The following is a 22,027-nucleotide window of genomic DNA, read 5'->3' as shown; positions in this document are numbered from 1 at the left end:
CTCGGTGACAGCTCCTGACCTTCTGGAATCAAAGACTCTAATACGTGTTCTTTCATATCTTCTGTAGCTGTTCCAAAGCCAAAGACAGTGGGATGGTGGTGGTGGTGGAGGTAATTTCCAGATCTTCCATTAAGCTTCTGTGTTGCCTTCTGGACCCAAGCTCCATTGTTGCAGTAAAGACGCAGGCCTGATCAGGGCCACTGGCACGTGGTGCTTTATTTGATAAGCACGGAGCACACTGCGGCATGTCAGAAAGAGCTCTGGGCTGGATTCTAGTCCCAGCCCTGCCATGATGGGCTGGCTGACCTTGGCAATGCTACTCTGAGCCTGTTTTTGTCATTTAGATCACAAAAGGATTGGACTAGCTTAATTTTAAAAAATTCTTTCCTGGGGCCAGCCCTGTGGCCAAGTGGTTAAGTTCGCATGCTCCGCTTTGCTGGCCAGGGTTTTGCCAGTTCAGATCCTGGGCGCGGATATGGCACTGCTCGTCAAGCCATGCTGAGGCGGCGTCCCACATGCCACAACTAGAAGGACCCACAACTAAAATATACAATTATGTCCTGGGGGGATTTGGGGGGAAAAAGAAAAATAAAATCTTTAAAAAAAAATTCATTCCAGCTCTAAAAGGCTATGATTCCGTGACATTTAAATATTTTCATTTCTTAAGGGCTGTGCTTCACAAAGAAACTTTGATGAAAGGAATCTAACTTGGAAAGAGAATAACAATAAACATTTACACAGTGCTTATTATTGCCAGGCACTGTTTTAAGTGCTTTACATATGTTAAATCATTTAATCCTTACAGCATTCATTTGAAATATGTAATATTATGTGAGATGATGGATGTTAACTAAACTTATTGTGGTAATCATTTCCCAATATATGTAAGTCAAAACGGTATACTGTATACTTTAAATTTATACAGTGCTGTATGTTAATTATATCTCATTAAACTGGAAAAAAAGAAATAGGTACTATTATTTTCTTCCTTTTGCAGATGAGGAAACTGAGGCACAAAGTGGTTACGTCAGCCTATGGGAAGGGTGCTATTCTTATCCCTATTACAGGGATGAAGAAACTAAGGCTTACAGGCAGTGATGTGCTGCTAGCTTGTGGCAGAGAAGGGAAAGCGTCCAGCGTGGCTGGTAGCAGCCCCGTGACTGGGCCCAGAAGTACAAGGCCAAAGAAATCTGGGAAGGCACGGAAATTAGGTCCAGTACACGCCCTGGGTCATGGTGGGATTGTTTGGGTCTGAGCCACCCCACAAGGGTACAAAGAGCAGCTCTGGAAAGCTAATTTCCTGTCCCCCATGGTCCTAACCTGCTGCACAGTTGAGTCGGCTTGGCTCTCATGGCCCTGGGTCACTGGGGTGGGGGGTGTGGGTGTCTGAGATGACCCTCTCCCAGACTCTTTTTTTTTTTTGGAGAAAGATTAGCCCTGAGCTAACTACTGCCAATCCTTCCTCTTTTTGCTGAGGAAGACTGGCCCTGAGCTAACATCCGTGCCCATCTTCCTCTACTTTATATGTGGGATGCCTACCATAGCATGGCTTCTGCCCAGCGGTGCCATGTCCGCACCTGGGATCCGAACCGGCAAACCTCGGGCCAGCAAGAACTTAACCGCTGTGCCACCAGGCTGGGCCCCCTCCCAGAGTCTTAACTGACGCCCTCAGCATTTTCCTGGTCTCATCCAACCCAAGTCCCTCCCCCCATATTGAGGATGCGCATCTCACTCCTGCTCTCCTACTTCCTCTCTTATTACCTCCTACAATCCCTCAAGACCAGAAGGGGCACCTTCCAACCTTTCACTTCTACCATTTCATGTCCTCCTGTCCTCAGTCGCAAGCTCTAGCCTAGCGTGCTGGGCAGAAAAGGGATCTTCCCCATTCAGTGGAAGGACTCCCCGGGCAGGTCCTCTGAGACTGGTTCTTGACCTTGTTGGGAGAGTCCGTCCGCCATGTGGGTCCCAGCAGGTTCTTACTGGGTGTCCCAAGAATGCAAGGCTCTCACCTCTTCCCCTAGCCACTTCTCAGGGTTTTGTTGACAGGGAGCAGCCTGAGGGATGAGGTAACATCTTCCCCTAGACAAAAGGCAGGTTTGCTATGAAAGAGATGACTCCCTCAACTTGTTACTGGACCAAACACGAGTCCCCTTCTTGGTGAGTTAATCAAACTGCAGCAGAAGTAGTTGTTTCCCAAAGCAGAAATTTTATTTGCGGCATGCAGCAAAGAAAATGGAGACCATAAGGGATAATTTCACAAAGCTAGGGCTCCCTGAGCACGGAGAGGTGGGTACCTTTATTTGGGGTAGGGAATGAGTATTCGAGTGGGAAGTTTTCTCATTGCATGTAGAGGTGGGCATAAGCTTGCACACGTGTGATTTGAAATCACGCTTTACATACATTACATGATGTAAAAATGGCTGCTTCGCCCCTCCCAGAGGAGGAGAATTTACGATGTTTATGAGGGCAGGTTGCTTTGGTCTAACTCTGCCTGTCTGCGCAGGGGTCATTTTTGTGGTTGCCGTCTGGGCTGGTCTGGCCGGGTTCAGAGTGGTTGGGTCCAGAATGGTTGTCCTTAGAGCTTCTTCGTGGAACAGCTGAAACTGCATAAACTTAAGCCCCCAAAGTTGTTAGAGAAAGGAACATCTGAACCTTTTGACAAGACAAGAGAATTAGGTCAAACAAGACGAGAGAAAAAAAGATAGAGTTTAGGCAAGACAAGAGAAGCAAGTTAGAGTCCATGCTGATGAGAAACTCCGTGTTCCCTGGCTGTGACACAAACCATTCCCGCCCTTTCCCTGGTGTTTCTTGTGAGCACCTGGTCAGGTCCAGTGAAGAATTTGGAGGTGAGGGGGCTTATTTGTAGCAGTTGCCTCTTTTCTCACCATGGCAGCTTGAATCAGCGGCTGCCATGGAACCTGAACATGTACAAAGCCAGGTGGTTAACTGTTTCCAGAAAACAACCAGCTATTTGTTGGCTTCCTGGCTCCAGATAACCGGATCTGTGATTTGACATAAGCTCCAACAGAGCAGGGAGGAAAATGAAATTATTAGCATGTCCTTATTTTTAAAGTTTTCAAGATTATTTATTTATGACAGGGTTGTGCACACTCCCTTTAAAAGACTTTTCAAGATAGCAAGAGAGATGGAAGATCACACAATTAGACCAGGGAGGGAGGCCCTCGGGGGGCTGGCGGTCCCCACCAGCCCAGTTTTGTAGACTGAGCTGTTGTACTAAGAGGATTATATGAAAGTGCTCCTTGCCCTTGAGGAGTGCTAAAACTCAAGCCATGCTCGCTGGTGAGACCAAGGGAAGATTATAATAAAAGGCTTCCACTGACTGAATCAAAGCCTTCTATTGATGACTGTGCACTTAGGCACATGAGTCATATGGAAATCAAGGTCGTGTCCTGCTATGGGTGAAAAGCCAGGGCGAGTACAGGACTTTGGTTAAAGCGCTGAAAGAGGCCGAGGAAGGTATGTCAGACTCAAGAGACGAAAGGCGAGGGTGGATACCACTGGCGGCCTAGAAATCCCGGGAATCCTTACCCAACCGCTTGAAAAATACACTTACAGGTGTGTTTCCTTTCACCAAAGCGTATAAAAATTGGGTCAAAGCAGCTGTCTTCCAAGGGTGAAAATTGTCAGAGAGCTAGTACTTGGTAGCCCTATCTATTGGAATTTTATGAAAATGTTTTCAGTGAAGAAAAGTTAGACTGAAAGTCAGGAATAGTAAGCATCCTTCTCCTAATTTTTAAGTTTTCTAGAACATGGGGATTCTTCCCAATAAATCAAATACAGTTATTATTAGAGGAGATTGAATGATTTTTCTTTAGTTGTTTCTGAAAGTGAACAGTCTGGGACCTGGTTCCTGTCATTGATATGTGTGCCCTTTCTAATATAAGTATATTGAAAAGCACTGTTTCTGGTTTATCTGGAGTTGAAATTTATTTATTCAATCAAAAAGTGTTTGCTGAGCATCTACCCTGTGCCAGGCACTGTCCTTCGCTCTAGTGATGCCATAGTGACCAAGATAATAAGATTTTTGCCCTTATTGGGAAGACAGACAATAAGACAAAGAAACACTTAAACAAACAAGATTTTTACAGATAATTTTAGGAAGTATGAAGACAGCACCAAAATGTGATAAAGAATGCTTTGCGTGGGGTGTGCTACTTTAGATGGAATAAGATGGAAAGGCCTGTCTGTGCAGGTGAGAGTTGAGCTGAGATCTTTATTACAGTAAGAAACCATGGTGCGAACTACAAGCAACACATTCCATGCAGAGGAAACAGTAAACCAAAAAGGCCCTGTAGTGGCACCAAGCTTGGCGTAGTCCGGGAGCAGAGAGGAGCCACTGTGGCCAAAGTGGTGAAACAGGGAGAAGAGCAGGTGGTGACGTTGGTGAGGAGGTGGGCGTGCGGGTGACCCGGGGGTGCTGTGGGCCAAGGATCGAACCGAGCTGGAAGATTTTCTACCGGACAGTGGCATGGTCTGGCTGCTGAGTGGAAACTGTGTTCCAGCTGTGTTTTCACAGAGAATTCCAAAAGAGCAATCTGTACATTCACTTCCGGGTCAGGATTCACATGTTTTTAAAAGAAACGTTTTATGTTTTGTTTAGTGAGAATCTTATTCACACAAATAGTTCTTTTGAATTCAATTTAACATCTATTCTTTCGATATGTGGTCTAAATAATGCACTGACACTCTTTGTGCACATATCCTTAAATTACTCTACAATATGGACAAAAGTCTAGCGTGCATATGTCCCCTCTCCCTAGCTTCCCATTCGCACCGCCCCCCCGCCTCCACCCCTCCCTTCCCAGACATGGGATTGATTTCTCTGGACAGCCGTGTTGGCACTTCTGGTGCGGGAAGATTATCTTTGTGAGTCTTTCCCTCTGGATGCTCAGCGCACCGAGGGTAGGACTGCGTTGGTCCAGCCCCGCTCTCATCCTCCCTCACACCTCATACTCCGTCCTCACTGGGGGACTTGCACAGCACTTTGCACATTAGAGGCATTCAGTTGAATTGTGTGGTAAATACAAGTGTCTCTGTGCATATGTGTGTACAATTTAGCAAGCCAAAGTAGTGCTTACGGTATTTTTAAATGCGCCACCGAGTTAACTGAAAGTCATTCATTCCAGGCTGCTGAGTCAGCCAAAGGAAAGGCCAGTGCCTTTTGAAGCCATGAAGTGGGGCGAAGATGGAATATGTGTGTGAGTGGTGTGACCACTAGTGGCAGAATTCACAGAATGGCAGGACCTCAGGAAGGCTGTCCTTTTGGAATATCAAGCTTTTGCGTAATCCACTCTCCCTACAAGTAACTCTTTGCTTCTGTGAAAGGAAACACTTTTGCAACTGTTTGGTTTTGCCACTGGTTTATTTTGTTTTTTGCTTGGCAACTGCAGGCAAGACACGGTGTTCTGGGTTTTCCCTCCCCTGGATTTGGGTGTGAGTGAATTTCCATTTTTACTGCTTTGTAAATCATTGCCCAGGCTCTGAGGAGGAAGTGTCTGCGGCCTGCATGTGCTGCATGCCTCATGAAGAACATACCAGACAGCGAATCACTTCTTTGCTGCAGCAGACATAACTCCCGATGTTCGCTTTCCTCCACCCCTGCTGCAACTGCAGGCTCTTTCCTACCTTGCCTGGAAGATTTTTCAGTTCATTTTATTTGAGTATTAAAATAGTGTTGCCAGGTAAAATACAGGTCACTCAGTTGAATCTGAATTTTAGATAAGCATCGAATAAATTTTAGTCTAAACAGGTCCCAAATATTGCACGGGACATACTAGGAAAGTATGTGGTGTTTACCTGAAAGGCAAACTCAGCGGGGTGTCCTGTGTTTTTATTTGCTCAATCTGGCAGCCCTAATTGCAATCACACTGGCAGCCAGCGCTGCTGGCTCGTGTGCTCCCTCAGTAAACGGGGAGACGTGGACTGGGCCCTTTCTCTTTTTTCCAGGTCTTCGGTGGCGCCCGATGTTTCCTGTCCCAGTGAGGGGGAGCCAGGCCCGGGGTGCAGCCGCCAGCCGGTGCTGGGACGAGGCAGGGAGGCTGATGCCAGAGCGAACGGGGGCTGCTGCCGGCTGGGTCGGGCTGTCTTCTGTAGCAGCAGCGACTCCACAGCAAACACACTCCAGCTGCTGAAATTTTTAAGAAGGTTGGGTGGGGAGCAATTGGGTGGTGTAGACGTCACCGCTCTTGCGAGCATAGAGGTTTCCTGCTGACCTGGGACTGTGTGCGCCCGGCCACGGAGGGGAAGGAACTGGAGGGGAAGGCATTGCGGGCTCGGGCTCGGGAGAGCCGCAGGGCTCCCTGGGATCCCGAGGGAGCGATGGAGAGCGAGAAATCCTGACCGTCGGAGCCCATCTTCCATGGCACGACGGTGAAGTTCAGACCGGAACTGTGAAAAGCACAGCGCCACATCAAACCGCTGGGTACCACCCCTGTCCCGGTGAGTGAGGCGTTTGCTGCAGCAGGCGGCGGGGTTTCTTGGGAAGGAGCGGCTGGAAGATGCTGTGACATCCTGGAAAGAATGTTTTCTAAATCTCCCGGGCGGCAGGGCCTCGCTATCAAGCAAACCAGCCAAGCCAGGAGGCAAGCAGCAGAGTGGTGGAGGAAAGAAGAATTGTCCTCACCGTGGGGGAATTCTGGTTGGAAACAAGCACTAGCTGGGTGACCTTGGCACATAAATTGACTACCCTGTGCTTCTGTTTCCTCATCTACGGAATGAGGTTGGAATAACTGGTGGCCTCTTCCAGATTTGATCTCATTATTGACCTGGAAACTGCTCCAAATTCCACGGTTTAGTAGCCTACACCATCTATAGGAAAGAACAGAATGACAAATTTAGGAAAGAAAAAGGAAGGGAAGGGAATTGCTATTTCCTGCATAATTGTCAACATTATTTCCATCGTCCAGCATAAAAAATTCATTCCCCTTGCTGAAGGGTGTGTGGATGGCATTCAGGGAATGTGAAGCATTAATAAATTAATCCTGAGGCAACAATGTTTCTATAGTGATTTTGGTATCTACAACGTGTCACAGAATCTGAAAACATAGATAATACTGTTTGCTTTTTGTCAGATTGAAGGTATTTGTGACAATATTATGTATATTTACCTGTGTTTCTGGATTTTATGTACTCTGAATATATATATCTCATATATATTATATATATATAATCTCAGAGAGAAAGCAAATATGGCAAAAATTTTAGTTAGTGAATCTGAAAATAGTCAAGGAAGATGTATGTAACTCTAGGTTTTTCACAGGTATATTGGTGTAACTGCTATTTAAACAAAGCATTGCATTTGATGGAAGGTGAGCTTTTAAATCAATGAGATATAAGAATTAGCCCCAATATTTACACTAGTTATTAAGGGCATTAAGTACAGAGAAAGAATTGACTTAACATGAATGCAAAGAATTTATGGGAAATATCCAGTATTGATAAAATGTTCTGTTTTCCAAAAATAGACAGTGAGGGATTATTTTTTATTTTTGTTCACTTTGGAACTTTACATTTGATTTGAATAGCATTTCTAACTTCTACAGCAGGTCCTAGGCAAAAATTGCAGGAACCCATGGTTCACCCCTTCCAGTTACATCGGCTATTGAATGGGTTACAATAGTTGACCCAGAATTGCTAATTCTTTTTGTTTATTACTATACCTAACTACTTTTCATTAAAACTGAAGAGTCAATTCTTTATTTACTTTATTTTGATGAAATAATTCACCAAATAAGGATTATTTGGAATTTGACTTTTCCTTAAGTTCTGTTCACTATTTGATCCTGGAATGTAGGGCAGTGGGTGTTATGTATAAACATGATCCTTGCTCTCAACGGGCTTACAGTCCAGATGCTACAGGACACAGACTGTGTTAGGACTGACTTTCCAGTTCTGGGCATGGAATTGGAGGCACGTTCTTTTTTCTCTAAAGGAGTGGATCTTTATGCAGCCCCACGAGGTATGGGTAAAAACCCCAGGAAGCTTCAAGGCCATCTGCAGCCTTCTTGGGTAGAACCTAGAGTGTTGTTAGAGAAGAGAAGGAAGAAGGAGTTGTTCTGACAGCCTGGAGTCCCCAAGAGGTACCCGGTGCATCACCCAGTGCACATCCTTGTGCTTTGGGCTACCCTGCAGAGAAAGTCAGAGGGCGCTCTCTTTTTATGGGGTCAATGGTGTAGTCCTGACCCATATCAAGAGAGGCCAGCTTTAAGGGCCTGGGCTGCGCTGGCATGATAACCCACCAATCCCATAAAAATATATGGCAAAAAGTCACACACTTACATTTAAAACATAACATTGGGGCCTAAATCTAAGCTGTCATTTAGCAATCAAATTTCCTGAGTGAGCTTTTTATCTCACTAAATTTGGGGGACAGCTGATGACTAAAGGAAGCAAGTCTAAGGTCCTGTTGTCACATGATGTTTTGAGGGAAGCTCCCAAAGGGGATTATCCAGGGACCTCTTCCAAGACACAGCTGTGTCAGAAAAATAATGGCGTGTAAGGCAGGATGGAATAAAGTCTATCTGGAATGATAAGGTATGCATTTGGAGAGGAATGAAGAAGACTGATTCTGGAACAACGCGGAGAGGCTCCATAAAGAGGGGAGCAGCCTCTTCGAGCTGGGTCCTGAAGGGTGGGTGGGATAGTCACAGGTAGGTAATGGAGAAACATGATTCTTGGGCGCAGGCGCAGCAAGAATTCCAAATACTCGGTGGGATAAAATACTAGGAGGAAGCAAATGGCCAAATACAGAATGTGGGTCACCCTGCGGGACAATTTATCCTGTTTTTCTAAGCAAGTCAATGGCGTGGAAAGAGGTGGTGGTGGAACGAGAATTAGTCTAGATTTAGAAAGACCTGCTGCACCTCATTGTAGCAGAATTGCCTTCCCGCTTCATTTCTTCGTTTATGTGGCTGATGCATGTCTATCCTGCACTCACTATGTGACAAGCCCTGGGTTAGTTCGTTGACACTGTGGATCCTGCGTGTAGACCGTCTCTCCAGGTGGCCCTTTCATTTCTGCCTCTCCTCCCCTCTTCGTTAACTAAGGCCCAGATCCTGTCAGCAGTCTCCATGGTGATCCCACTCCCTCCACTCTCGTAGCTTTTCCACAATCTGTAAAGCTAATGGAAGAGTTGTTCTGGAATCAACAAATCCCACAGAGCCTGGACAGAAGCCACCCAGAAGGGTCCTGTGTAGGAGGCCTGCACAGTTGAAGGCCTGTATGGGACTCCACGGAAGGGGCTCCGTGGAAGACAGGTCACAGACGAGAACTATGAGATATGTGGTGAAGTCACACGGCAAGAAGACAAATACAAGATTACACACTCCAGAGAAATATAAGCCACTTTTTGAGAAAAATAAGAAACAGAAAAAAATTTCAGTCTCTTTAAGAAAGGAATATGTCTTGGGGCTGGCCCCGTGGCTGAGTGGTTGAGTTCACACACTCCGCTGCAGGCGGCCCAGTGTTTCGTTGGTTCGAATCCTGGGTGCGGACATGGCACTGCTCATCAAACTATGCTGAGGCAGCGTCCCACATACCACAACTAGAAGGACCCACAATGAAGAATATACAACTATGTACTGGGGGGCTTTGGGGAGAAAAAGGAAAAAAATAAAATCTTAAAATAATAAAAAAAAAAAAAAGAAAGGAATATGTCTTAATTAAAAGGCACTATAAATGGGGGCCAGCCCGGTGGTGTAGTGGTTAAGTTCACACCTATTGCTTTGGCAGTCCGGGGTTTGGGGGTTTGGATCCCGGGTGCAGACCTGTGCACCACTCATCAAGCCGTGCTTTGGCAGCATCCCACAGAAAAATAAGAGGAAGATTGGCACAGATGTTAGCTCAGCAATGATCTTCCTCAAGCAAAAAGAGGAAGATTGGCAACAGATGTTAGCTCAGGGCCAATCTTCCTCACCAAAAAAAAAAAGAAAGGAACTATAAGCAAACTCTCTTGCACTTCACTGTACATTTGTTTAATTGGGCATTTTATGTACATAATATCTCTTTGAGGAAGAGAGAAGGTGCTGTAACTAAGTGCATATTTGCTAAGTAATAGGGTTGAGATAAAGTCTCAGGTTGGGGACACTGCCCTGTCCCTGGTGACAATTCTCTCTAGCTGTTTCCCGGCCTTTCAGTATAAAGTCGTCAGAATGCTCTTGTTAGCAAATTGGTTTATGATCAAAGTTTCCTTCTACTCACGTGAAATGTTTGTTTGTTTGTCAATAATCATGAAACATTCTAGAGAAGTTTAAAAAGTCACAAAACACAGCTAAGGTAAGAGATATAGATGATAAATGTAAATAAACTTGAAACAAGTTATGTTTTCTCTTTTCTCTACTAAAAGGTATTTCTGGTTTTACCAATACCTTAGAAAGCACGTTATAATTTCTGGTATTTGAAATAGCAGCAGTGGTAAAAATAAGTCTTTCAAGCAATCTCAACCTCAGCACAACAGGAAGCTGTGTTTATGTTTGTACTCCAGTAAATCAAAACACAGGACTTTGAGTAGCGATCAGTGATAGCATATTTCCAAATGTGGCACCAAACACTGCAACGCTAAATCTTATTGTTCATCCAGTCGCTTTAATGTCTGTGTTAATATTAACACTTTTTACTTTGGACTTATTTTATGTAGAAGGACAAAACGAATACTTACATTATTTTATTTTAAGTTATAAATAATTCTATGGCTTGGTAAATTATGAAAGAAAAGAAGTTAAAATTAAAGTTTGGAATAGGAACTAAAATTGTTAGTAGTTATGTCCTAGAGCAAAACCAAAACTAACCTAAAAGTATTAGTGTGAACTCATGTACACAAAGATCTTTTCTTGCTCTGCCCCTAAATAGCCCAGCAACAGTTACCCAACACTCCACTCCACGCAAATCACCTGTTCTGCATTCTCGTGCCTAATTTTTATACGCTGGTACAGTATATTCCTCTATGTCCTGGTTAACTATGTATAAACAAACCACCCTGAAATTTAGTGGCTTAAAACAATTTACTGTTATTTCTCACAGTTCTGGAGGTTGACAGTGTCGACCTTAAAAATAGAACAGCCAGTTATTTTACCAACAAAATGGGTGTAGCTGTAAATGGCAGAAGAATTGCAATTTGGGACATGCAGTCTATGGCTAAACCATAGACAAGTCTGACAAACAAAGGAGAGAAATTTTGCTTTATGGAGAAAAAAGGAGGAAGTTGGGAGGGGCTGTGCTGAATGAACATCCATTGGAGGACAGTGAGAGTTCAGGGTGGGGACTCTTTGTCATTGGCTGAGTTGTGATATTTTCTCATTGGCTGAGCTTGTTGCTGGGCAAGGAGAAAGTCTTCCTTTTTCCTGCTGGAATAGCAAAGTAAGCTCCTTCCTGTTGAAGATGCAAGGTACAATCTCTTCCTGTTTGGGGTCTGCAGACAGAAACAAGTGGTAGTGGGTGAGAACGCCCCCTACAGGGCTTCCTGACTCCTTTTTTTTTTTTTTTTTTTTGGTGAGGAAGATTGGCCCTGTGCTAACATCTTTCTCTTTTTTTTTCTCCCCAAAGACTCAGTACATAGTGGTATAGCCTAGTTGTAAGTCCTTCTAATTCTTCTGCCACAGCATGGCTTGATGAGTAGTGTGTAGGTCCGCACCTAAGATCCGAACCTGTGAATCCTGGGCTGCTGAAGTGTAGCATGTGAACTTAACCATTATGCCACTGGACCGGCCCCACTCACTGCATTTTTGATGAGTCTTCCTTTATTAATTTTCACACCAGTTCAGCTGAGTTGTTCTTGCTTTGAGTCTTACAGGGTCGCAGTCAGGGGGTGACTGTGGTAGAAGTCATCATCTTTATTTCAGTGTCTGGCATTTGGGCTGGGATATCTAAACACTTGGGAGCTGGTTGCGCATCTCTCTCTCCGTACGGGCTTCCTTACAGTATAGCGGTCGTAGGTGATTAGACTTCTTACATGGTGGCTCCCTTTGTCCAGAGCAAGCCTTCCAAGACACCCTGGCAGAATCTGCAAAACTCGTGACAATCTTAGAAGTCCTGCAGTGTCACTCCCGCTGCTGTCTGTTGGTTAAAGCAGTCTCAAGTCAGCTCAGATTCCAGGCGGTGGCAGAGAGCCCTCACCTCCCAATGTGCCCCGCGTGTGCAAAGAGGGATGAAATCGATGGTTTCACAAAGCATGCTTCTGCAATGTGAATTAGTTCACATGTGATTAGAGAATCATGTCAGTCTCACCTAGAAGTCAAGTTCAATCATATCGGAGTTTTTCTAGGCAAGGGGAGCCAGAAGAGCAAGAATAGAATTAGAACCTTCAGCAGGAAAGAAAAAAAAAAATCCCGCAACTCAGTGGCTGTACCCAGAGCAGAATTCCTTTAGCTGTGTTTTAAGAAAATTGAAAATGAGCTGCTGCGCCAGGTTCTCTGGGGAGGCCCAGGATGGTACGTCCAGGCTTGTGCCACTCTTGGCTGCTGTGGCCGGGAAGCTCCTGGCTCTGAGCCCTTCAGTCTGCGTTGTCCCAGTGCCCCCAGCTCTGCTCTAAGTACACTGTGGCCAGTGTCTCTACTCAAGGGTCCTTGTGAATTTTCAGTATCTACTGTTGTAGCTTCTAGCCGTGCCGACCTGCCTGCCTGGGCCGTCCAAGGTGATTTCCAAGGCACCGATGATTGTTTTCCTTGGTGCTCTGGTTCAAGGTTGCCTATCTTTTGAGTGGTCTCCCCAGCTTTATTTATCCCATGAGCCCATGGCTTTTATGTGTGATTTTACAGAATGTGAGCTTTTTCAGTAATGCAAATTTCACATTATACTGGAAAAACCTGAACAATTTATTCTCCGCTAAAAGAAAGCAAGCTTCTTGGAGAGAAGCTTATTCCATTCTTGAGGTAATGTGCTAGACTGGCTTGGAACATTTATTGCCAGAAAGCAATGATGCTTTAGAAATTTTGGAGAAGGACACAGAAACCAGCTTAAAGAGGAATCTATTGGCCAAGTTGCAGCAATTTGAGTATCAAAAAATAAAACAAAAAATTATGGTTACGTAAAATATTTTGATTAATGAAAAGCCAGAATCAATAATGATATTCAAGGAAAACGAATGAGAATTTTCTTTTCAAATAACAAGTATTATATTTGGGTTGTATTTATTCAAATGAGCAAAGATATTATTCATGTTTAATCATACTTCAGGATTGCTTCAGGATTGTAGATACGTAGACACACCAAGGGGGACGAAATACGTGTCAACAAAAGACTGAAAAAATTTCACGCCCAGGTTTGAGACATCCTTGTCCTTTACAGCGACAAAGGGACATTTGTCATATGCTAAATTATAGAGATTCCAAAGCTTTAAAATTTAGTAACACTTTCATTGCCCATATCACCTAGAATTTTCAGATAGTAGTAAAATGTTAAAGTGGGAATTTGAAAAACATAAGCTGGCTAAAGTGTGTGCAGAAACTAGATTCAGACGGCCAGAGTCTTGTCCTCAAGCTCCCATGAACACAGGATTTTCAGGCAGCAGAAACACAGCACTCTCGCCCCTTACTTCTTAGTGGACGAGCTTGTGAGTCCTCCTGCTGTAAGTCCACGGCTGCCACCGACAGTTATTTGATCACTTATTAATCTGGTATAAACGATGAATGAAATTCATCAAAGCTGTTCGTTCAATAGCTAAAGAACCCCTTCTCCCTCTCCCACCTCCATCTCCCTTGGGTCTGAAGACACTTCAAAGAAAACGTGTAGCCTTGAGTGGAGTAGATTTGTCTTTTGAATAGACTAGAAATGTGGAGACATCTGCTTGCTTGTGTTCATTTGCTGTTTGGTGGTTCTAACAGCTGCTCCTCATTGCTCGCTTGATTTTCCCCCTGCCCTGCATGGCCACTGAAAAGAACTGGAGGAGAGAGAGGGAGGCCAAAGACCCCACATTTTGGAATGTTCTAGAGGGTAAGAGGAGAAGTTTTGTCAATCTGATCAAAAATGAGTTTATTGAAGCTGAAGGTTTGTAGGAGGTAACATTAAAAAGACAGTTCAGAGCCTGCCCTGTGGCCTTGTGGTTAAAATTTGGTGCTGTCACCACTTCGGCAGCCCAAGTTCATTTCCAGGTTGTGGAACCACACCACCTGTCTGTCAGTTGCCGTGCTGTGGGGGCAGCTCACATAGACAAACTAGAGGACTTACAACTAGGATGTGTGGCACTGGGGCTTTGGGAGGAGGAACAAAGAGAGAGAGGGAAAGATTGGCGATAGATGTTAGCTTAGGGCCAATCTTTCCCTGGAAAAAAAACAAACAAAAACCAAAAACTACTTTTAGTAGTAGGAAAAAAAAAAAGAATTCATTTATGGTACTAGTTCCTCTTCAAAAAGAATAAGATTTTTTTCCAGTTTTATTGAGGCTTAATTGACATGCAACACTGTGTAAGTTTAAGGTATACGGCATAATGACTTGTCTTAAAGAAGAAGTTTTTAATGTTTCATATATTGGGTTTGCCACCTTGGTCCAAGATGTACCTAATAGTTTTAGAAACATGTAAAGGTAAATTATACCAGGGATTTTTCAAATGTTTCTTAGATAAAAATATGCTATTATGGAATTGTTAGGCTGATAAAAATTTGAGTCACTCTGCTAAAGAAATGCAAAAAGACTTATCTTAATGAAAAGTAAGATAAGTTTTAAAGATCATTTATGTAATAATAAAACTAGAGAAATAATCAAAATAAGTGAAACTAAGAGGGAAGAACTGGGGTGAGGGGCGCTATGGAGCTCAGCTGGTTTAACGGGAGGCAGTTTGCGGGCAGACCCCAAAGCCCAGATGCTTGGGCCCCTGGAAGTGCAGGCTCAGATCTCGCTCCCCGCCAGGCACCGTTAGCCAAGCTGACAGCCGGCATGTTGAGAGGGGTTTTAAATTTTGCTTTTACAAGCGCTTGCTGGGAAAGGGAGCTACTTAACTGCAATGCCCATGAGGTTTATGCCCCATTACCAGAAGCTTTTTTTCCCAGAAGTGTGAATAAAAACAAACAAAGTAGTCAAAATTGTATATACTTTTTTCTTGGTGCTGCTGGAATAGAAAGCGATTTTTCACTTTATATAATAGCTGCCACCTCTGAGATGATTTTCATCTTCAGGGACTCTATGTCAGAACTGGATTTCACCCAACGGTTGGAAGTTGGCCGACAGAAGAGTCTCTGGTAGAACTCAGCCAAGCCGTGTGAAGCCTTGTTTCTGCCACAACACACAACGGTGCAGTGGGAGCCAAGGGACGAAGGGAGTGGTCCGTTCTCCTTGGGTGGAATGAGGCGAGAAAGGCTCCTGGAGGAGGTGACCCTTCAATAGTGTCTTGAAAGAAGAGTAGACATGTACCAGGCAGGTGAGGCAGGGCTTGGTGGGGAGGCCAGACGTGCACCCCAGAAAGCGGGAGCACGTGGGCTATGGCGTGTGGGGTGCCGTAGTCCAGTATGGTCGTAACTTTGAGGTCAGGAATGAGGTAGGGCACAATGAAACACATACTAGATGCAAAGCAGGGCCAGATCATGGACATCCTTGCATATTGTACTGAAGAGTTTGTTTTCATTCATTTATTTGATAAATCCATGTACTGAGAACCTACTAAATGCCAGGCCTTGGGGAGACAAGACACATTTTTTTGTTCTCATGGAGGTTATAGTATAAAAGGGGCAGGCAGACATTAAATCAATAATCACACAAATAATGATTTAATTTTACTGGTAATAAGTTCTCCTCTGTGAAGGACAATGTAATGGAAGAGTTTCTAGTAGGGAAGTCTGCCTTCGTCTGGGGGTCCACGAAGGCCTCTCTGAGGAAGTGGCAACTCACCTGAGAACCAAGTAGGAGCTCCTGAGCTTAAGGAGGGCTTGTTTGGGTGAGGTTGTTGGGGGCGGTGTTGGGGAGGTTGGAAAGACCATTTCAGGCAGATGCCACACACGCAAAGGCCTGGTGATGGGGAGTTATGTGGAGCTTTAGAGAAATAGGAGAGCCTGTAGCCTATGGATGGACTCTAATCAGGGGAGCCACATGGTCATATTTACATTTTAGAAACCACCTCTGGCTGTAGTGTGGGAATAATAAAGGCACGTAGGACGGGAGATAAAGAAACTAGTTTGTGTGCTGTTATCATAGATCCGGTGTCGGAGTGTCAGCCGAGGTGAGAGCTGGAGCTGCGACACTGTGGACAGAGAAGAGGGAATGGATTTGACAGATATTTAGGGGCTAGAATTGGCTGTACTTAATGACCAATGAATTTGATGTGGGGAGTGAGGAGAGGGAAGTCAAATGAGTGACTCCGGGTTTCTGAATGGAGCACTGGTGCAGTTTTTGTTTATTTGGGATTTTTTTTGAGGAAGATTAGCCCTTAGCTAACCTCTGCTGCCAACCCTCCTCTTTTTGCTGAGGAAGACTGGCCCTGAGCTAACATCTGTGCCCATCTTCCTCCACTTTATATGTGGGACACCTGCCACAGCATGGCTTGCCAAGCTGTGCCATGTCTGCACCCGGGATCTGAACCAGTGAACCCCGGGGTGCCGAAGTGGAATGTGTGAACCTAACCACTCCGCCACCGGGCTGCCCCCCGCCCCCTGCCCCCTGCCCCGTGCACTTTTTTGAGGGAGCTGCCGGTGGTGTCTTCTTCCTTGGATTTTGGTGTGGAAGGGACTGGAGCGTGCTTATAGCCTGCGGGAAGCAGCCATTAGGTGGAGAAGGCTGAGAAGCGCCGGAACGGGAAACGTGAACGGGTCCATGGCGGGACTGCAGCAAGAGCAGCGGCAGGGGGGAACAGTGCCCGCGGAATGCTGGTTTCTTCTTAGATTGGAGGAAAGTAGTGAGTGTAGATTTAAATGTAAAAGTGCTTACTGCTGTGGGGCAGGGGAGTGAGGGAGGTATTTCCTAACAGCTGAAATTTTCTCAGTGAAAGTTTAAGGACAAGGAATTTCAAAATAGCCCTTGAGCACAAGGAGGGAGAAACTGATCAGGGACTAGGGAAGGCCTCAGGTCTGCTGAAATAAATGATGGCTGTAAACGCTGTAAAGCAGAATATAGAATGTGTGGTGCAGTGCCAACGTCACGAGATGAAGTTGGAAAGGGAGGATGTGTTTAGATTATGGAACTTGGTCTTTATCTAGGCAATGGGGAGTTATTAAAGGTTTTTGCATAGTAGAGAGATGCACAGGATATAAGATCATTTGGGAGTGAGCAGGGTCAAGGAAAAGTACTACAGGTCACAAAGAGGCCTTAACATAATCTAGGTGCTAGCCAAGGACGTGCCTTCTTTGGGGGTTGAGAGCAGAGAGTACAAAGTCAAGAGTTGCTGAGGAGCTAGATCCCTCACAGGACTAGTGCTAATGCCAACAGTTGGATCCTTCGGGTCCTTCCCAAAACTCACAATCACCTTCCGTCTTAGTCTACCCTCAATAAATGTACCCTCTAAGTAAAAACAGGGTGCTGTCTACGCAAACACTGGTTTCCCACAAATTGCCTAGCCCCCATCCAGACTGTCATACTTAAACATCTCACTGTATAGATCGACACACAGACACTTCCACTGCCTAGAGCTTAGAGGCCACTCAGATTTAGGAAATGAAAGAGAAGGAGTCAGAGATAACTCAGAAGTTTTAACCGGCTTTACTGGGTGGATGTCATGACACTATTGACCAAGAAAGAGAACGTGGGAGATCACATTGGTGAGGAAAAGGAGGAATTTTAGGTCCCAGAAGGCTCTATGTGGATTTGGACAACTGGGTTGGAGAAGGTGAGTCTGGAGCTTGGGAAGGACATTGGTCTTGTCATGCAGACCTGGGCCTCATGTACAGAGCTGCTCATGAGGCAGTGGGGTCCAAGGAGAGAGGTAAAGGGATGCAAAGGAAGACTGGGAATAGACCTTTGAGGAATGCTCTTTAAGAGGGCAAGCAGGAGGGGCTGGCCTGGTGGTACAGTGGTTAGTTTGCACGCTCTGCTTCGGTAGTCTGGAGTTTGCTTGTTTGGATCCCGGCCATGGACCTACACACTGCTCATCAATCAATGCTGTGGAGGTGTCCCATATATGAAATAGAGGAAGATCGGCATGGATGTTAGCTCAGGGACAATCTTCCTCACCAAGGAAAAAAAAAAAGGCAAGCAGAGGAGGAGTGTCAGGAAGGAAAAGGAGAAAATGTTAGAGAAGCAGGAGGATAAACAGGAGAACACAGCTCATGAGAGCCCAAATTGGAGAGTCACACCGAGGAAAGGTTAGTCAAGGATAATGGTAGAGTACCTTTTTCTTTGACAAAAAACTTCACTTCTCTTCTTGAAAATTGATTTTTAATTTACATTTAGTTCTAGAAAATGGTCCCTCTTTTAACATAACTTATTAAAAAATATTTAGGATTGTTCTGAATCCTTCCAATTTTGCAGTTTCACAATAAACCTCCAAAAAGTTGTGCTGTTCTTTGTGCAGACTTTGTAAAAATCTGTCCAGCAGTTCCATCTAAGTGCTTCAATCTGTACTAAAAATGTTATTTGAATTCCCTTTGACTTTCAAGTTGAACATCCTTGTCTTCGTCATAGTAACATTGGTCCTCAAGTAGATCGTCAACTCCCATCGAGTTGCTCTGGGTCTGCATATGAGTATAAAGATTAGAATCATCTTTTTCTGACTGCAACAGATTCTCCTGTGAGTATTTACCCCAGTCTCTATCACTGAAGGGCTCCTGTGATCTTAGTGAACTGGCGTCATTTGCAAGCTCTGGTAATAATGGTATCTGGCTCTTGGAACCATCTTCAAAATATTCGCCCCCTCCTCTTTCACCCTGAACAGCAGATTCATCACCACAGAATTGGAACAATTGTGTTTGGCTTATAACTCTTCTGGAATCATGGTCCTCGGGAGGACATACAAACCTCTCATTTGCATCAGTTTCCATTAGGTTGGAATTCACGTTGGCCTCTTCAAAATCTTGTTGTGAAGGTCTTAAGTTTTCCCCAGTAGTGATCTTGAAGGGACTATGGTTTCGAGCTGTGTCTGTTTCCTGAATGAAAGTTTCATCCTTACAAGTGTTTGAGTCTCTTTCACGACAGGCACTCTTACTAGGATCTGAGGGAACTTCGTCAGAACGAGGTGGTGTTTGTGGTAAAATATCCACATATGAAAATTCTAAGTCTTTAAGTGAGTAAAGCCACTCTCCCACCTCAGGTTGAAGAGCTGTGACCCAATCATGACTGAACTCCTCTGGGGTCTCATCAGTGAAAGGACTATTGCCCAGTGACTCGGGCAAGGTCAATGGATCCTCAAATTTATTGGTGTTAGAGGCACTTTCCAGATGAGTTTCACACCAACCAGAGTCTGGACCAGAAGTTAGAGGTTTCTCAAAATGATCTTCTTGATTCTCACATTTCCCCAGAACCTTCTGGAAGGTGATGTCATTGTCAAGACTCTCTAATGACATAACATTGTCCTTGCTCATTCCTGAGTCCTGGTCCTCTGGGGCCTCACTGGCTCTACGGCTCTCCTCACCATGTGCCTCTTCTTCAGTCATATTTCTTGCATCCTCTGAACTTATTGAACTTAGAGTAAATAAAGACCCCTCATCAGAATCGTAGTCGGTGTCCAACTCGTACTGAGTGTCAGGAGGGTGTTCCTGCCCTGGTTCCTTGTTAGCAGGAGTGACATGCAGGTCCCTCCCCCATCCTGGAGGGAAGACGGGTGGGGATGGGTCTGTATCTTCTGGGTCACTGAGTGTGACTGCACTGTAGTAGGTGGAAAGCTCTTCCTCAGCACTGGACCCCTTGAGCCTTTGCTGCTGTGCGCTCAGCAAATTAACGTAAGTGCTTGCTTGCATTTCTTTAGAGAACTCTGAGGGTAATTGTTCAGTGCCCCCTCTTCCCTCATGCTCTCCAGTCCTCTGTGCTTTCGGATGTGTTAGCATTTGTGAGAGAGAAGCCGTTGTTTCTCTCAACAGTGGTGGGTCTAATTCACTGGAATCATTATGGATTGAGCTAGAGACAGTTTGCGACCTGCCCACTACTGCAGGGACGCCCACTGACAGCTCACTGAGAGGATCTTCCTGGGCTACAGTTTCATAATTTATTTCTCCAAGAATAGCATTGCTGTAGATGTGGTCCTGTGCAGCTGAAGATCGTGCATTCTGATCAGCATTTGGCTGTCCGCGGAGAAGGGCCCCGGCTGCACTGTCACTTGGAAGCATGTAATCCTTGCTACTTCCTGCCCCGTTGTTGTCGTCGAGTTGTTCCCTGCTCTGCCGACTGTCAGGCTCCTTTCTGCTCGTGTTCAGGGTTCTATCAGGAATGATGGCGGCATGTGGGCTGGCTCCTGTCACCAAGAAAGAGTCTTGGTTCTCATAGAGCTTTAGATCACAGCAAGGTTGGTGCTGACCTACCCTTGGGTGCTGCGTGTTCTCTGCAGCTTCCACGTCATCGCAGAAGCCCTCGTTTGAATACGCAGTATCGGAACCAGGGCCTTTCTTCCGGCATCTCTGTTGCCACAGCCTGTCAACATAAGGCCTTGCAAAAGCCCCCAGGCAGAAAGCCACAAAGAATGTGATGAAAACCGCCAGACAGACGGCCAGGGCAAGGTCCTGGGAAGCGTCTTGCTTTCTATCAGGAGTTTGCACATCATCCCCGTCTCTCCTGACCCGTCTTGGCAGCTGTCTCTGCATGGCATTGTCCTTCCTCCCCAGTGGGGAAAAGTGCGTGTACTGCCCTTCCCGGGGCCTCTCGGCTTTGCTCATCACGAGACTTCTCATAGGATTCAATTCAGTGTGAGGAAGGTGAGTCTCCCTGGAAATTCTCCTTTTGGGAGTCCACCAATATACCTTCTCAGTCCCTGAAAATAGGGGATAAAAAACACATACTGAGTGGGCATTGAAATAAGATTCCAGTGGTTTTAAAAGCTTCCATGGGTCCTGCTCAGTCCTGATCTGGCTGTATTTAAGCTCTTTATTACATGATGATAAGCAGCTTTACTGATGGATTGGCTAATGCCAATAATATGTACATGCTCGGTGTGTGTTTACACACGGCCATCAGGCTCGGGTCTGCTGCTCATGGGCCTAGGAGGCCGTATGTTCCTTAGGCTTCTTGCCTCACTGCTGCCCATGGAAGGAGAAACCCAGAATGGAGGGGCAGCCACACCACTTCTCCTTCCTCCACAACCTCACCTACTGCACGTTTGCAACAACATTCCATCAACCCTCTGCAAAGTCTGCCTCAGCCCTACTCATGTTTGCAATATCATTTCCTCACCATTCTCCAGTGTCGGTAAGCAGCAAACATATTCAGGTTTCTCTACTGGTTCCTGACCTTCTGTCCTCCACACTCAGAAGGCTAGTTATGGCTTTTAGAGAGGATGAAATAAGTGTGGCTGACAATATTCTCTATGATCTTCACGGATTTCTACTAAACCTGGTAAGCAGGGCTGTGCTTCTCCTTTGAGGCCAGTCCTGAATAGAACAGAGGCCAGGACTCATTTAAAAAAAAAAAAAATCTGACTGTCTCCCCCACAGTTAGTTCTGAGATTTAGCCGAGAGAGTTAACAGTGAAAAAAGCTTCCAGAATGTTCAACTCCGTAACATATTCTAGCTCTCCGGGAGAGTGGCAGAGAACAAATCAAAGAAAAATATGCTTTTGAAATATGTGTGTTTTGTGTATGTACACGATTACACTTTCAGAGGGTTCGCAAGCATTTTAAATAACCGTGGCTCAAGTTTTAAAAGTTCTCTCTTTGATTGATTATTTGTTAAGAATTAGGATAAAAACATGACCCTTTGAGGCTTTAGGGAAAAATTCTCTCCTTGTGAGATTTCTGTTTTTGACCGAATCCAGTGGTTTCGGAGCTATCCGAACTAGGTTTCTTGGACCACGTGAGGAAAGTCATCCATGAACAGAGGACAACAGGTAGGTACCAGTGACTGCTCTGCGATGCAGCCCAGGGCTGGCTAAGGAACGCCAGGGATCAGCACCCTTGCTTTCAGGGGCCCTGTCATTGTTTCAAATGAGACTAAATTTTTCATGTGCTTGTTTCAGT

General features: G+C 45.1%; 1 protein-coding gene and 1 long non-coding RNA gene across 3 annotated transcripts in view; one reads left to right on the top strand and one right to left on the bottom strand.

The window, feature by feature from the left end:
- Positions 1–6,010: 6,010 nt before the first annotated feature.
- Positions 6,011–22,027, top strand: part of LOC124232980 (uncharacterized) — a 39,571-nt gene continuing 23,554 nt past the window's right edge. The window contains exon 1 of the long non-coding RNA XR_006886948.1: positions 6,011–6,459. This is a non-coding gene — a long non-coding RNA (uncharacterized LOC124232980). The remainder of the gene's footprint in view (positions 6,460–22,027) is intronic.
- Positions 18,116–22,027, bottom strand: part of LOC124232978 (leucine-rich repeat-containing protein 66-like) — a 30,123-nt gene continuing 26,211 nt past the window's right edge. For both annotated transcript variants that reach the window (XM_046649959.1, XM_046649957.1), the window contains exon 5: positions 18,116–20,827. In XM_046649959.1, coding sequence (XP_046505915.1) covers positions 18,501–20,827 — 2,327 coding nt within the window. In that variant the 3' untranslated portion in view covers positions 18,116–18,500. The remainder of the gene's footprint in view (positions 20,828–22,027) is intronic.

The sequence above is a fragment of the Equus quagga genome, unplaced genomic scaffold (assembly GCF_021613505.1).
Source record: "Equus quagga isolate Etosha38 unplaced genomic scaffold, UCLA_HA_Equagga_1.0 146_RagTag, whole genome shotgun sequence".
Lineage (NCBI taxonomy): Eukaryota > Metazoa > Chordata > Mammalia > Perissodactyla > Equidae > Equus > Equus quagga.
This window is presented reverse-complemented; position numbering and strand designations above follow the sequence as displayed.